The 18,033-nt window shown below is 35.2% G+C and overlaps 1 protein-coding gene and 1 long non-coding RNA gene across 2 annotated transcripts; one reads left to right on the forward strand and one right to left on the reverse strand.

The window, feature by feature from the left end:
* Window positions 1-9: 9 nt before the first annotated feature.
* Window positions 10-4,623, reverse strand: LOC123319431. The gene is made up of 2 exons (XM_044906400.1): window positions 4,573-4,623; window positions 10-763 (listed from the first exon to the last, which is right to left on the reverse strand). Exon 2 carries the CDS (start codon window positions 561-563, stop codon window positions 39-41), a length of 525 nt encoding a protein of 174 aa, XP_044762335.1. The 5' UTR covers window positions 564-763; window positions 4,573-4,623; the 3' UTR covers window positions 10-38.
* Window positions 4,624-4,870: 247 nt separating this feature from the next.
* On the forward strand, window positions 4,871-5,168 carry LOC123319345. Its single transcript, XR_006538464.1, has 2 exons — window positions 4,871-4,949; window positions 5,020-5,168. It is a non-coding gene; the product is annotated as an uncharacterized LOC123319345 (long non-coding RNA).
* Window positions 5,169-18,033: the final 12,865 nt, after the last annotated feature.

The raw sequence follows: 18,033 nt of genomic DNA on the forward strand, positions 1-18,033 counted from the left end.
GCCCCTCAAACTTAATGCAAAGGAGACCATAGAGCAGTCTAGCAGTCTTCAGCAGCATAAGTTGGAAATGAGTACAATTTTAAATGCGACGAGTGAAAAATACCACGTTCTTCATCACTATTAGGTAGTGAAAGCAAGTAGGTGTGATCATGAATCTTCTTTTTAATTCTAAAAGGCCCTTCGAACAGTAAGAGAAATTTCTTTATCTCCGATTTAATGGCTGAGGATGAATTATTCGCTCTTAAGAGAACAAGATCCCCTATATCAAAAATATGGAGCTTTTTACCTGGATTACGAGTAGCTCTCTTGGAGGCTCTTTTGGAAAGACAAATTGATGCCAGTCTCAGCTTCACATCCAAGCTTGGTTCTACTCTATTTTTAATTATCAGATTGTCAGGTAACAACCTTAACCTAGGTGTACCAAACTGCAACTCACGTGGGGAGAATCCGGTAGACTCATGAACAACTTCATTCAATATTTCCTGAATCTTAGGGACTTCATACGCCCACCTGGAATGTTGTTGGGAGCAATAGGTGCGAAATAATCTGCTCAGTTCCTTCATCACACGCTCTGAAGGATTTGCCTGTGGATGCCGAACCGAAGTGAAAACAATCTTTATGTTCTCACCTTTCAAGCCATCCTGCCAAAGCTTAGCAGTGAACTGAGTTCCTCTATCACAAAGGATTCGATTCACGGGTCCATATGTAGGAAGGTAGTCCCTTACCAACCTTGTTAAAAGTGAGCGTGTGGTGGCCTTCTTCACTGGAAATAAGACAACATATTTGGTGAAAAGGTTCAAAATTACAAACAGGTACTGTGCACCACCCCTTGAGCGGATTAAAGGACCAAACAAGTCAACAGCGACAATATCATTTCGATCACCAGCAATAATGGTACTTTGAGGAGGATCCGACAAACAATGAATGTTTCGCTCGTTGACATATGTCACAACATTTTACATATTTTTTTATAAGTCTATAGAGATTGGATACCCAAACTTCAGTGCGCATGAATTGCCAGGTCTTGTGGACACCAAAATGTCCCAGAGTGGCATGATACTCCTCAACAAATCTTTGAGTTAGTTCTTTCGGAACGCATAGCAAGGCCCTGTTACTTATATTGTCCCTTTTATATAGTATACCATCTTTGACCAGAAACATTGTACGGATTTTCTCCGAGGTTTCATCTTCAGAAAGATTACTGATGATAGATGAAAGCTTTTGATCCTTCATTTGATAGTCCCTAATATCCTTGAGCAAGACCTTAAAATCATTACAAAGATTGAGAGCTGACACTTGGAAGCATTTATCAGTAGGAGTAGGTAATCGTGTACAAGCATGCCGGGAAAGAGCATCAGCCTGAATGTTCTCGCGTCCAGGAATGTACTTAAGTTCAAAAGTGAACTCTTGAAGGGCAAGAGCCCACCTAGTAACTCTGGGTGACAATAATCGACAAGTTTGTATGTAGGTTAGTGCCTTGCAGTCAGTGTATAGTATGAACTTATTACCGAGAAGGTATATCCTCCATTTTTGAATTACCCAGAGGGCCGCTAAAACCTCCTTTTCAAACGCACTGTAGCGTTTTTCTCTCTCGAGTAAAAGGCGAGACGCACAAGAAACTACCTTTTTTTTCTCCATCCACCATCTGAAACAGTATTCCAGCCACTCCATTATCACTAGCATCTGTCTCAACATGCCAAGGTAAGCTCGGGTTGGGATAGTAAAGAAGTACCGAATCCTGTAATTCTTTCTTCAATTTTAGGAAAGATTCCTCCTCCACATCGGTCCACCTCCAGTTCACCTGTTTGTGCAACAAAGTAGTCAGAGGAGCAGAAATTTCAGAAAACCGAGGAGTGAAAATTCATATTGACAGAACCCAAGAAATTTTTGCAATTCCTTCACGCAGGTTGGTCTTTTATAGTCTACTACTGCCTGTATTCTACTAGGATCAGGTTTGACACCATTGCTGGTGAGTATAAATCCCAAGTATGGCATTTCAGATCTGAAAAATTTGCACTTTTCAAGTTTCAGTGTTAACCCAGCCTCACTTAAACGACGAAAAACAAGAGATAGATGTATTAGATGCTCATCTTCATCTTCTGACATAACCAGAAGGTCATCAACGTAACTCACTACGAATTCTTCGAATTCACGACCCAACACTGTGTCCATACAGCGAGTGAACGAGCTGGTAGCACTTTTTATTCCAAATGGAAGAACTCGAAACTGGTAAGTTTTCGTACCCACCATGAATCCTGTGTACTGCTTGGAATTTTCTTCAAGTGGACACTGCCAGTAACCATGGGTTAAATCTAAGCTTGACATGACAGTTTTTCCTGACATAAGTTTTATGATCTCATCGATAGGCTTGGGTACCTCAAACTGAGACTCCATTACCTTGTTTATGTGCCTGCCATCTAGACAGACTCTTACTGACCCATCTTTCTTTATAGAAGTCATTATTGGAGAAATATATTTTGGTGAGGCTCTCTCAATGACCCCCCATTCGAGCATTTTATCTATAGTCTGTTGAACAGCGGATCTATGAGCTACCGGAATTGGATAAGGTTTAACAAAAAATTCTGTTGTATCAGTCAACTTAATTTCGTGAAAGTATTCTGTCGTTCGACCGGGAATATCCGAAAACAAAGTCTGAAACGAAGTCAACACCGCAAGAAATTCTGATTTTTTTCTTGAAGATAAATGGCACTTCTCGAGTACTCGAAAAAACCGTTGATCACAATCCGAATCCCCCTCAATTCCAGAAGAGTAATTCAAATTGTTTACTGATTTAATTTTCAAAGATGAGAGTGCCAACGTCTCTGACGTCGCTATATTGTGACGAATGTCAATTTCAGGTACTTCACATATTCCATTCACTAAATTGAATACGAGGACATTTTCAGAAAGTCGAATATCAACCCTATAAAACCGCAACAGATCACAACCAATAACCACAGGATGAATTAAACCTGGTACAACCAAAAATTCAAAGTTCAATCGCTCCGATTGTATACAGAAATCTAATTGTGCCTGAAAGGTCACTTTTTGAAGCTTGGTTCTGAAAGCTCCAACTACTCTTATTCCTGTTACAGAAAAATGAGGAATAATCCCGTGTGATTCTCCTAATTGGTTCCATGTGTCTTGAGAGATGGCACATACTCTACTGCCCGTGTCTACAAGTGCAGCGAATTTAAAACCATACAGATTAATTAGAATCAATGGACATCGATCATCACTTAGTGAATGATCAAAGTCACATTCCTCAAGCAATAAGTCCGGTAATGGGTTGTTACTGATCGAAAATGATTTTTCCCCCACTTTTAATGGTGGGGGGTATCCCCGTTTCCCTGATCCTCGATTTCCGTATCCAAGGCTGATACTGTTTTAACGTTATAGTTTTTTCCTGAATATTTGTTCGAGATGTTTGAAGTGAACCTGCTAGAACGAGCACCCTCAGACGAATCTTTTTTGTCCTCAGAATGAGCAGTCTTAGAAGAATTTCGGACATTGGTTGATTCATTTTTATAGTATCTGTCAGCTTGTCTTAATCTAGAAACCGCATCCGAAAAACTGTTACAGCCTAATAGTGAACTGGCAACATTCGGGGGAAAATGAGGAGCTATTAGATCAATTAGCTCCGCAGGACTATATGGTGGTTGCAAAAATTTTGCGGCACCCACCCAATAATTGAAATGATCAGTAAACGATCCTGAAATGTATTCACTATTTTCTAATTTTTCTTTTACCTTTAATTGCTTTTTTCGATCCCAAAAATGGCCCAAAAATTCATTCTTGAATTGAATATAAGAATTGAAATAGTTTGAATATGCTTCCCACCAAAGCTTTGCTGATCCTCTAAACGATTTACCTAACACAATTTTCACATTACTAAAAGGAACTGTGTTCAAATCAATACCATTTTCTAGAATTTGTAAAAAATTTGGTGCCTGTACATAGCCTTCGCCATCAAAATTAGGAAGTAAACCTACCAGATCACCCAAGCTTATCAACCGTTCATTCAACCTTAAGTTCGAAAAATTATTAACAAAGGCATTAGCATCAGTATGTCTAGAAGATATGTATGAATTAGGACTTAAATAATCTTCATTATTATTTTCAGGTACACTCTGAATGTTAGCTGCCTGAACACCACTAGACCGATCACCTAGTCTATTACCAATGTCTGAATGATCTATGTCTACTCGAGAATGGATGTTTTTTAGCCCGCGATTTTTGTTAGTTAATGCATCCTGTTTACTATTTTCATTTTCAAAGAAATTATAATCCAAATTATAATGAATTTTTTTCTTTAAACTAACATTATCAATTCCAGATGAAGAATGTTGATTATCATTGGCATCAATATTTTTGGCTAGATCACCTTTTACATTTTGTAAAGTTAAATTTATGGTTTCACTTACAACTTTTGTAATCAATTCATTTAAAGATTTAGTGTTATAAACAATTTCATTTTGAAAAATGTTGACTTTCTTTTGACGAGGTTTAAAACGAAAATCATCAGAATGGGCATTTTCATCAAAAGAAAAATTTGTAGGATCTGCATCGTACCTTTTTTCCGGATGTTCTACATTGAGAGTTCTTCTTGTTGAACGATACCTTTCCGTTGTTGGTGTGGTAGTTTGATGACATTCCGCGATACGTTTGGATATTGCTCCGTGGTTGTTGGCACGATTTTCCGAACATCTATTAGCAGCTTGCTCCTCATTGTTCGGTAGTTCCGTTGATTGAAGTAGGATTGGAGTTGGAGACAAGCCTTGTGCACCTTCGACGGTTCCCTCCAAGTCTTTTTTCGTGCTACGTAGATTATAGTCTTTTCTACCCTCCATTATTGCCCCAGTGTTGGGCGCCAAGATGTGCTGAGACGGGGGAATTCTCCAATAAATTAGGGTAGAGTTTGAGACTTTTATTCTTTGAACAGCTGTAAGGTTTATACAGATATCAGTTGCTAAAATACAAGAAAAGATATGTTAAGTACTCAGAGTACTCACCTGTAAGGTGACCGAACCAATGGTTTTCTTTAATGTTAAACAATAAATATAGCCAAAAGATTCTGCAGGGCTCATCCAATTAACTATTCAAAAAGTATCCACATAAACTCTCTTTATTAACTCTGGGAAACGAATGAAACGCATATCTCATGAAAAGACGACAAAAAATAACTCCATATGAATGTTCATTCGAGGATATAAAATAAAACAATACACAGTCAGGCAACACATATCTCATCACTTCTGTAATTTGGTCTGCCTATGTCTTTGTACAGTACAGATCACCATTTCGTAAAAAAAGGCAAAAAAGGGTTAAAAAACCTTTCGATCCATTAGCTTTCTGATCACCGATTTCGAAGATGGGAAGAAAAAATATTCAAAATCAATATTTTTCTTTAATGTATGTAATATATACTATAATGTAACAATTAAATGCACAATTCGAATATCCAATTTTTCCTTTCAATTCCTCAATGTTTACCACCTTTTTCTACCGGAATTAAATAGGGCATGGAAAATTCACGAATTTTGTATCAAAATAATGAGGAAGCCCGGAATGCCATCTAACAGAAGTATTCACAGCAATATTACCTACTGCTTCATACAATTCAGCAAAAGCTGAAAGATCATTCAGTTAATTGAAAATGACAAAAAATTATTCAAGGAATTTTGTGTGCCAATCTCGACTGCGATATTTGTCGCTATGCAGCATAAAGCTGCATCAAATCTAGAATATACTGAGGTCATTGATTCTTTCTCGAAAAATAAGGCTAGAAAAAGATTGTAAAAAAAACTGGTTTTTGTTTTGAATTACATATTGTGTTATTTTTATCCACAATTGAATATTTTATATAAATAAATAAATAAATCTTTCGATTCATTTCATTTAATTATACAAAAAAACATTATTCGTTCAAGTAGGAATGTTCCTCAATTGTAGAACTATTCTCACGAAAGACACTCGTGTCGTGTACTGGAGTACATACTTACAGAACACAAGTAGCTTGGCAGATGAAAAAATTATGATAAAGTAGCGTTGCATCTTTGCAGTATCCATATTTTGGCTTGCTAAAAACCAAAAAAAATTATTAGGGAGCCCTACCTCTTTTTTGCACTAGGCTTTTATGCAATGTATTTAACAAGTTGTTAAGAAATATCATAAAATTTATAGTATAAAGAGAAGCAAGGTGTCATATTCGAATGAAAAAGCTGATAAAATTTCAACCATCAATTTTAAATATGTAGGTATACAGGGTGGTCCAGATCGTAACCAATAAATTTTAACCACGTATTCTACATCAAAAGTAAGCCCTAGTTTGTTATATGAACATATGTCGAGAAATGTTTCCTCTCCGAGATACGGGGTGTTAAAATTATTGAAAAAAAAATGTTTTTTATTAATAACTTTCACACTGCTTGAAATATTTTTATGAAATTTGAGACATAGGTTTTGAGCGTCAAGGAGCACTTTTTGCACAATATCATTTTTTTCTATGCTACCAGTGGCGTCCGTACTGCAGAATATTTTCAGATAAAAAAATGATACGCCACAGGGTTTTTCGACAATAAAAATTACTATTTAAATTCCTATTTAATTTGGAGCAAATTCGGTCTTTTTGCTGTACGAGGCACCGTTTCCGGTTAAAAAAATAAAACACATTCTCATGCATGAAGATATCGTAAAACAAAAAGGCATCTAGTTGTTAAAGAGAAACTGACTTATCATTGTGATAAATTACTGTCAAACTTCAAATAAATGTTCGAAGCTGACAACAGTTTTTTTCTCCATGGCACACTTTGCTTTCCACAATAAGGAAATTACAATTTTTTATGGTTAAGCTTGTATAGAAACGAGTAATTGGAAACCAAAACTGTCATTTAAGTTTTTTAATCAAATTATTCTACCCTAAAAATAAAAGTTGGGTGTGTGTTGAATTTGTCTAATCTTAGAAAATTGCTAGAAAACCGTAGTAAGTTTTTTATTGCTATATCAAATTTTGGCGATTTGTTCATGTATGAGAATGTGTTTTATTTTTTTAACCGAAAATGGTGCCTCGTACAGCAAAAAGTCGAGAGGCCGAATTTTCTTCAAATTAAATAAGAATTCAAAAAGTAATTTTTATTGTCGGAAGCGCAGTGGCGAATCATTTTTTATCTGAAAATATTCAGTCTCGCTGCAGTACGGACGCCACTGGTAGAATAGAAAAAAAAAATGATATTATGCAAAAAGTGTTCCTTGACACTCAGAACCTATGTCTCAAATTTCATGAAAATATTTCAAGCAGTGTGAAAGTTATCAATAAAAAACATTTTTTTTCTATAATTTTAACACCCCGTATCTCGGATAGGAAACATTTCTCGACATATGTTTATATGACAAACTAGGGCTTATTTTGGATGTAGAATAATACGTGGTTGAAATTTCTTACGATGTGGACCAGCCTGTATATGGAGAAACAATTTGAAAGCATCGAAGAGTCATGTATATTTTAATCATTTGTATTTTTCAAATGTTCAATTTATCCCAATGTGAAATGAATATTCCCAACAAAAAAAAAACGATCAAAATAACAGAATGCTACTGCTGAAACTTAATTTCGTCTCAAGACCTTTATATCAATCGACATCAACCCCACCCTCACAGCGTAAAAAAACTCGATTTCATTACGTATTTAAATTCGTTCTCCAGAAAGATAGTTGCGATGAAGTTCCGTGGGGTTAAAAAACTGAGGGTAGAATTTTTTACAAGGTTTCGCGAGGGTGAACACGCCGTGGGGTCGAGTAACCCTTAAGGACCCTTACCCTAAGGCCTCGTTTGGAATCTAGGCTCGCCTAAAAAAACCGAATACACGTGCCTTCTTACCAGTATTAAATGTCAGCGGAAAAAGGGTTACGCATCATGCGCGGCGTGTAGAAGAGCGTGGAAGAATGCGTGCGTATCACTGTAAACTCCTTGTGGAAGAGCTTCCTAGCATAAAAAATAACTGTGATGAGTCACTGCTCTTAATTTTTTTTTCGATCAATTAATGGATTGTCTGGAACACTCCCTAGTGGCACATTCGAAGAGATCTATGGCATATAGTCTTTCTCATTAAAGATTAATTAATTGAAAATTGGATATACGAACATATGTTCAAATGAAAAAGTATATGCATATTTCACATTTTGGTGTATTTGGAGAAATAAATTTACATTTTCATGCTTCTTTTTTTTTACTACAATCCACATACCCCGGGTTAACCGGGTTTCATAAAGCTTGATCGGGGAATCAACGTTTGATTTAAGAATAGACATCATTTTATTTTTAATCGATAATTCAGTCAGGATAATTCAGAATATCATCATACCTCAAAATAAGATGAACATTTTCTATAGAGGTATGCCCTGATATGGGTCGTTGAAGATAAACGTTGCTTCGAAGATGAAGACTTGATTATGGCTTTATTGAATTTTTTCCATTATAGGACCAAGATGAAAAAATGAAATTTTAAGAGATATTTTTTTAATAAGGATCCACCTGAAACTCATTTTCTCGTTCATCCTTCACAGCTAGAAAAGTGGGAAGTCCAAAAACCGTCTTATATTTTCTACCGTAACTTATCACAGGCTTCGAATATCACCATTAAAAATTATTCAGTGAAAACTTTATTGATTCTTGTGTATTTAATCGTAGAACAACAAATTAAATATTTCCTTTGCTCTGTTTTCGAACATGATTAAAAAATCGTCATGATCGTCTCTCTTTGCTTAAGATCGACCTTTTGTAATTAAGAATGTCAGTTTTACCACCCGCAAATTATTAACAATTTACTTCGTTGTGTGTACCTGATTTGTGCTAAAATTATACAAAAAAATTTTCTATAGTGACGGAAATGAAGATGTGATGGTCAAAAAATTACTATAAATAACTTATTAAATATATTCTTTTTCAGACACTGTTTAGGTTAACGCACAGAAGTTCACAGAAAAAATCGCCCTTTCAATGCATATTTTTGTTGAACCTGAATGAAGAGATATATGGTGGAAAATAATAAAGGGTTGTCGATTTCACCCCTCTGTACCCATGGGAGACGAGTGAAAAATTCTAGGCATCTCTATTTGAGAATTATCACTGCAAAATTTTGTTTGTTTATGTCTGTCCCTCTGAAAAAATTTAATAAGTCCATAATCAAGGCGTGATCTTTGAAGCAACCTAACTCATAAGAACTTTTCGTCTTATTTCGAGATATTGAACCTATATCCGAATTTATTCCCATTAATCCTGAGACACCCTCCATACCTTTATAATATATGGTAAAATTGGACCAATACTTACATATGCAGTGGAAACTCGAGCGGATACAGCAAAAACAAAGAACATGATGAGGGTAGCTGAGATGAAAACGTTGAGAACTATCAAAGGAGTGAGCTTAAGAGACCAAATAAGGAGTGACGCTATAAGGGAAGATCTGAACATTCAGGACGTAGTCCGATTCACGAGATCGAGACGACGTTATTGGAGAGACCACGTCGACAGGATGACGGAAGATCGATGGGCAAAATGGGCAAAGGATGGAAGACCAAATTCACGGAGACCCCCCGGCCGACCTCCGAAGAGATGGCACGAAAGCTGGACATCTGTTTCCCAGGAGGCTGAATAGTGGAAGAAACAAGACTAAGTCTTAAGAAAAGAGAAAGAAGAAGAAGAGGTAAAATTTGATGATTAATGCCTAAATTGTCGAGATAGGTGCGAATTGAAAACAAAAATAGGTTATTCATTTCAAATTGAACTATATGCTGTTCTTTTCAGAAAACGAACTTTATTTCGGTGAAACCTAAACTCTTCTGTGCTAACATCAATTGTTTTGATATCAATCCAACCAACTTTTTTCTTCAATTATGTAAGATGTTTTCATTCATTTTTCAACAACAAAAAGTTCTCTTTGCTTTACACAATCATTTTTACAATGAAATCAACTAACCTATTCACTTCGTTTGGCCACTGTAGTTTGTTTTGTCAATCAATTATCTTGATGAATTCATTCTCTAATTAAAACAACTTTGAAGATCTCTTCCTCGTGATTAGTTTAGGATAGAAAAAAGCAACGTATGTAGCGGTTCTAAGACTTCTTGAGATGAACGGTGAGAACTTTGAGTATCTCCTTTAGATGTTTCTACTAATTCCTTATATCGAAATAACCATAATGGAAATTTTTTTTTACTGAGAAAATGTAAGTTTTGGACGATTAAACGTGATACCAAAGTGTTATTTCTTGGATATCTCGAAAATAATTGTTTTTTTTAATATTTTTATGATTTCACGGCCAGAACCATATGTCGATCAAAAAATATAGCAATCGAAATAAAAAACCTCACAAAAATTAAATCAAAATTTAGCTTTTTTCTGTGAACACTCTTCTTTTTTCATCTAAATAAGAATTATTCCTTCACTCTTATGAAAACAATATGACATCAATAACAGTTTCTAAAAATTTTATCCTTCTAACGTAAAAGGGCAAGACGCTATAACCATGTTTGTGATCATTCTGAATGGAGAATATTTGCTCAGTATCTTGGGAATATTATATTAGTGAGTCATGATCGAAATCACACTGTAATTAGATGGAAAAACCAAAAATATGATATATTATAATAGAGCTGGCCATCTGACAAAATGAAGTTGATAGCTGCTTCCGTTACAAACGGAAGTAACAGAAATTTGAAAGTATTTTAGATTTTCTGGTCATTGGGGTCATTTTGAGTGAGATGAAGAGCACTTATAAAGGTGCTCAGCTCAAACGTGAATTGGGAGAATGTTTCTCGTTCTGCAGCTTTCAATCAATGTAAAAATAGGTTACAATTCTTCATGAAACAAAAAATGATATGTATTCCATTCACTTTTATTTTAGCACTCGGTTGGTCATGGAAATTTGACACATTTCACTCTGTATAGTTCGAAAATTTTGGGATATGACGCTTGTCAAGACATTTTTGGGTTTTAAATCATCGCCATGTTGCCCGTTCTACATAAAAGTTTCTGTTATTACGTATTTTATCACAATGTCGAATCTCTTCGGAAAATATGTGACGCACATAATTGAAGTTTGTACAAACTGATTGAGAAGGCATACCAAATCCAGTTATTTGCATGGAAAATACAAGAGATCAGTATAATATCATAATATATGCACTAGCTTGAGGAGAGTTAATGTTCCTTATCTTCTTTGGCTGAAGTTTGAATAAGTTACATCAGTTGTAGATTTCAAAAATATTAACCCGAAGATGAAATGCATATGATGCAGTGGTTGGGAATGGGTATCGAAGGAATTGACAGATAATTTCAAGAATGTTAAATCCTTCAACAAAAATCATCTTGCATCAATATAAGTAAAAGGAATTGAAGGAAGTTTCAAGTCAAGATGAATTTCACTTTGAACAAAAATTTCACATGAATAAACAATTAACAGGACAACTGACGCGTATTTGTGGCTGTTCATCTTAATACATTGATATAATAATAATAATTAGATATTTATTGGTACCTTAAGACATTTACAATGTATAGGACAATTCAAACGAAAAATAGAAAAATCAATTTTCGGGAACTTATTCTACGATGACATTCATAGAAAATCCTGTAGTAAACTTTTCGCATTAATTCACTCACGTCCAGTTTCATAATAAAATTTAAAGTCACTTTAAGCTTTCTTTACTGTCATTTTTAGTAGGGTTAAAGGAAGCTTTAAAGTTAAAGCGGCTTTAGGTTTGATTATGAAACCGGCCGTCAAACATAAAATTCTCAAATGCCACCACTTTTTTGGGTCTCCCAATAGAAGGAAATTCTTTGTCATCCTCTTCATTCACAATCTTTCTGATTGTGGAAATATCCAGCTGAAATATAAGTCGTTTAGATTCAGATGAAACATTATATAAATTCTCTAACGGCCGGTTTCATAATCAAACCTAAAGTCCCTTTAATTTTAAAGCTTCCTTTAACCCTACTAAAAATGACAGTAAAGGAAGCTTTAAAAGCTTAAAGTGACTTTTGATTTGATTATGAAATTGGACGTTACTTTGAATAGGTATGTTCGCTACCGTCTGACGTATTGTGGATTTTAGAATATCAGGGTATAACTATTTGAATGAGCTCACCTGAATTCTAAATAGCACTTCCTGAAAACCTGTCTCTTTTTTCAATCACTTTTGGCATTATCGTAATATTAATTGATAAGTTGGGGCTACGGCGTTATGACATTAACGATATTTCATAATTGTCAACCTTACTCCGTTCTAGTTACAAAAACTTGAGAAAATTATTTCATGGCCAACCGACTACTAAAATAAATGTGAATGGAGTATAGGTAGAAATATTTTTTCTCTATGGTTGTAGTGAATCCATAGAATAAAATATATAGAGTAAAGATCTCTTATCACTGCGATAGCAATATTTTCCAATATCTTAGGATCCGATGTGTCACGAAAATTTAGAGGATATGTGATTGTAAAAAACCCCTTCGGTTGAAAAAAAGAGAATCCCTAAAGATGACCGGAACTATGGATAAAATGAGTCAAAATGATGAAAATTGCCCAATAAATCTTATAAGTAAGTACTTCATTTAAAAAAATTGACGTTAGTCTCACGACAAAATGATTCCGCACATTATTGATAATTATTCACATGCAGCTTCATTTTGCGATTTTATAGTCATAAGAATGATACATATTCATGTAGTCTACTAATCGGGTTAGATTCGTAACCTTTTTTAAATATAGGCAGAATGACACCCTCATTTATATGAAGGAATCAACCAATCTTGTTGGAAAGTCTTCGGATACCGTGATTTTTTATGCCGAAACATTCCTGAGCATACCTAAATCCCCTCGGTGATTTTTTGTATTTTATCCCATACAAAGTTTTGTGCGAAAACGTCCAAAACCCCAGCGTATCGTTGCGGACGTTCGCGAACTTGTGAAAAAGGAGACGCCGCCGCTACGAGAGCGCTTCCTCCTCCACGGAACGAACAAGCAGCATAACAATCAAGTAAAGAGTTTTACTCCGACCAGGCTGCCAGAACACAATCAGACAGTCGCGCGTAGCGGCAAAGAGTTAATATTGATCCGTTTTTTTATTTGAGTCACCCCCACGATTTTTTCACCCTCGCTTTTTTTATCCCCGGATGAGTATGTGTTTCTATAGCAACTGCTCTGTGTACAGCAGGTGCCCACCGTCGTGGCAACGCGGCCTAAGGATCTTGGCGCTCTTCGTTCGACGGAAAAGAAAAACGGGGTGATGGATGACGACGATTTTTCCGAGAGATGTAAATTGCGGCTGTTCGAGGCTTTTCCGGAGTTTCCGGCTGCATTGAAACAAGAAGATAAGGCTGCAATGTCGGTTTATTAACTGCCAGTTGGCTCTGATGCCATTTTCTCATTCTTGGTCTAAAAAAATCAGATCTTGGATCAACTCAGAATTGATCGAACGCTAAGTTACACTTTTACTTTTTATAATCTGTTTTGCTTGGTAGAATCACAAATATAAGAACCATAGAAATGTTTTTCCTTTTCTAGTTACATATTGGAGAATTGACTGAAAGGAAGATGGATTGAACGGTTACTTGCTTCAAACGTTACCTGGGAAGTATTCAGATTAGGAAAATGGACAGGGCGAGTAGTAGCTGCAGTAAATGCCTGCTACATGTGAACCAAAGGAAGGGAGGCTGCAGCAGTGGCAGTGGAATTGTGTTCAGACACTGACGCTGCCCACTTCCTTGAACTATTCTCTGCTCACTGCACCGAAAGTGAGCTATAATTAGTTAGTCTTGAATGAACGAGATGCAGTGATAGTTGGGTAGCCGAAGAGGGAAATTCGGGATTTACTCGAGTGTGTTAGATTAATACAGGAGATACCTTGGACCCTGTAGAGTACCTCTACCAAAAATTAGACCTGTAAATAGGGGGAATAGTCTAAGACAGCCTGTCAGAATAGTAAAAAAAAACGATCATTGTAAATACTCGAGCGTGTCAGATTAAGATATATGTGGTTAATTACATGTTGAAAAGTATATATTCTCTTAATCTGACAATTTAAGCGTGTCGAAAATGTGTGGGAGGGCGCCAAAGTTACAACGTTTTTTCTTATTTTGAAGCTAATGATTCAATAATAACAGAAAAAATTTTATCTGACAGTTTTAGCAAGTTGAAACAATAAAAATTGGTCATAAAGGTCACAAAAAGCAGTTTTTTTAAATTATTTCCTGCCCTGGGCTTCAAATCTTTTTCGCATTCATTATAAAAGTTGTAGAGCATATCATTTTCAACAAATTTTGTCCGAAGCAATTTTTTCTACGTTCAAACGTTTTTGAGATATGTGGCGATTAATGCGAGATGTTTAGCGATACATGCTGAAGCGAAAATTCACTCGTTAGAAAATAGTACATTCTAAGGTTCAGTCACAGACAACACTAAAATTTTCGTGACTAATTTCGATATTGTCATCATAGAAATACCAAATACTTTGTCATTTTGACAATTGGATGAATGTAGATTAGACTGGGATTCTACATTGACCTTGCCCTTTCCTATGTGTGGCTAAGCTTCTCGCCCTTAACGCCCTCTAACTCGAGAATGGTTAAGAGTATGTAAAATTGCCTCAGACAAAAGTTGTGTAGAATTTTATTATCTACAACTTTCATAATGAATACAAAAACGATTAGAGGTACAGGGAGGGAAATATTCGAAAAAAAGGGATTTACATCATCTTCAAAGTGTCAGATTAAGGAAACCCCCCCTGATTAGTGTCAGATTACTGGGTCAACACGTCTACAACACCCAGATTAACCATCTGTATGAAAATCTGACACGCTCGAGTATGTACAAGTTCTCTGACCTTGCGTCACGTCCAAATTGTCAGTCCCTTGAAAAGTAGCTTCATTTGGGTCCAATTAACATATCCTCCAAAAATCTGACACGCTGGAATTTTTTTTTTTTTACCATTTTCAACTCTTCCGTACGGCCAGTCCCACCGCGCAAACTGTCAGATAAGCATGAATTCATTATCAGAGACACGTAGGGCATATACAGTATCTTAATCTGACACGCTCGAGTATGTACACCTGACAATTTTTTTACATCTTTGAGACCCTGCAGACGCTTTCCCCACCGCTGAACGTGCATACATCATGAACCCTTTTTTTCTTTCTACCATCTAATCTTCAAAATCCACTAGGTCTCCACGACGCTCGAGTAAATCCCGATTTTGCATCGTCGGCTCCCCAACTATGATACAGATGCATCAATACACTTAATGGAAGTTCGAACTAATCGGATTAGCTAAAGATATGCAATGTTATAGACCAATTATAACTGAGCTTCATCTAACCCTACATAAAATAACACTAAAGCATAGACATAGAGACATGGACTGAGCAATGTCAGCATGAACATTTCTTTTTTATAGAAAGAGAGAAATGATCGTCGGGAATTTACCTGTCTCTTTTTTGTTCACATAGAGGTGAGTGTGGACCAATCAAAATTCTAGAAAAAGACAACTGCATTCCCGACGTGCGTTTCTCTCTGTCACTTTTTTTGACCGTATTTCATGCATAGGTATAAAGGGAAGGCACAGTCCATGTCTATATGTCTATGCACTAAAGACAGCTTCAAAATTAAAAGCACTGAATTTGATCATGAACGTACACGTTAGTACTTTAAGATGCCCCTTAAATATAAGTATAATGATTTCCGTTGTTTTGAATACAGAATAACTTCATTATTCATTAGAACAGGTAATTGACCATGTTACTTAGAGCATCCATTCCCTCATACTTTTCACCCGATGAAATAAACATTCTAGTGAATTACAATTTGAAATGAAAGATTATCTTTAGAGAAAGAATCCACTCGTTTTAAGACTGCAATGGAAGAATGAACAAATCTATGGATATACACTAAATTTGTTCAGGTAGGAAGTTGTCTATTGAATGAAAGAAGGATGTTCCTTCCTACTATTTCCTAGTTCTTATTGTGATGTCTAGTTTCGCTCTCATATGTCAGAGCATGGATGTATGGAGGATATTATGCCTTAGGCCAATTTCGAATGTACTTTAATCTGGCCGAATAGACAATCTATATATAATAATGATATATAATAAAATGGTACGATCCGAATCGAACTAGCCAACCACCATCACTCAGGGTATCGGAAGAATGACCGTCTGATTGGACAAGAGCATAGCTGGTCATGGTTTTGATCTCGTGAAACAAACACTCACCTCAATAGGAACAGATACGGAATTTCCTGACTATATTAAATGCTGGCGCGCATTCAAAACTGATGCAATTAATTTCTCAATTTGTTCGATAACAAGATAAACGAAATTCAAAATATTTCGGTGCATAGGTGTGCGTTTATTCTAAATACCAACCTGAATTCCGCAACTCGAAATCTTATTGAATGGGAATATCCAACATATTTTCGATTTTCCATAGACATTATAGCTGAATACCTATAATTTTTGTATACCAAGTTTTTTAACACTAAATTCTCACGAAATTTTCACCATTTTCTTGAATTAATTTCAACTTATGGAGCACCTTTTACATTTCTGTGATATTTGATTCGTATGTTCTTTGTGAGGAGTGGTATCGATTAACATAATAAGAAAATTCTCATTCCCGATCCGGCTTTAAAAAATTCAATAAGAATTTACGGAGCAGAAAATGGTAAGTAAAATTAAATATATCTGGTTTTTCCGCATATAACTTTCTCACTTGTTAGCTTGAGTCAAATCTAGATGTTTTGAAAATTAGTGCCAAAAAATTCGAAAAAATGGTACTTATTCAGCCTAAATCAACTATTTTTTATTCTCCTAATTTCTAGAACCCATCTATACAACCTTATTATAAAACGAGAAAGCATGTTCGTATTTGGGACAAATTTATTATTATAAATGACTAACTCTCAAACACATTGTATGCGTAAATTGATCATCACATTGGGCCCTATTAAAAAAAACATGAACAAAAAGGAAACATAACTTCCTTTTAAACAGAAATAAAAAGTAATGTTGCAACAAATCAACATTTCGAATATAAAAGGTTGAACATATAAACAACAAGAGTATGAACCCCACTCATTCTGATGTATTCTTGATGATAAATGTAGAATAAAGCAGTGTATACGTTTTGTTTTAAAAAAAACTTTAGGTTCAATGGACAATGTTTTCGATTATAAACCTAAAGTGTATCATTTACAAAACTTAACGATACGTTCAAACTGGTCTTCTTACCGAGAATACATCAAGAGAGTGACGAAATGATCAAACTCTAGGTGAAAAATATAATAAAAAGCGGATTAAAAAAATCTAGTGTTTTGATTTTCCATTTTGTCCAACCGTTGTAATGTAGATTTGTTCCAATGTTATTTTTGTATAAAATAAAGTTATGATTTCGTGGGAATGAATATAATTCTTTCTTTCCATTCTTTTTTCAATGTTGTGTGATTAACACATGCTCTGATAATTTTTTACGCATACGGAGTGTTTGGGATTAAGTTATTGTTAATAATAATTTGTCCGAATAACGAATATGTGATCCCGTAAATGAAACTGAAATCCAGTAATTAAGAAAAAAAAATGATTATTTCAAGGAATTAATCTACTATTTTCGGGGGGCAATTAATTTGTGTGTCAATTATCTGTCACTTCATTAACGAAACGTCTAGATTTGACACAAGTAAAAAATTGAAAAACTTGTATGGGCAAAAACCAAATACATTCAGTTTTACTAATTTTTTTCCGGTCTTTCCAAATTTTTGAATAAAATTTTAAAACAGTGACATTCAGGGTGTTGTTTCGACTCAAGACCTATTTGATTTATTGAGGCCAGACCTAAAAAGAAGTTTTTTTTACTATTTTTCATATCATAATATAATAATATAATGTGTATAGTGGTTTATAATCATAAATTACGTTTAATTGAAAAAATGAGTAAAATCACCCTGTATCCTAGTTATAAAGAAAGATACACCCATAAAAAATATATG

The sequence above is a fragment of the Coccinella septempunctata genome, chromosome 8 (genome assembly GCF_907165205.1).
Source record: "Coccinella septempunctata chromosome 8, icCocSept1.1, whole genome shotgun sequence".
Classification (NCBI taxonomy): domain Eukaryota; kingdom Metazoa; phylum Arthropoda; class Insecta; order Coleoptera; family Coccinellidae; genus Coccinella; species Coccinella septempunctata.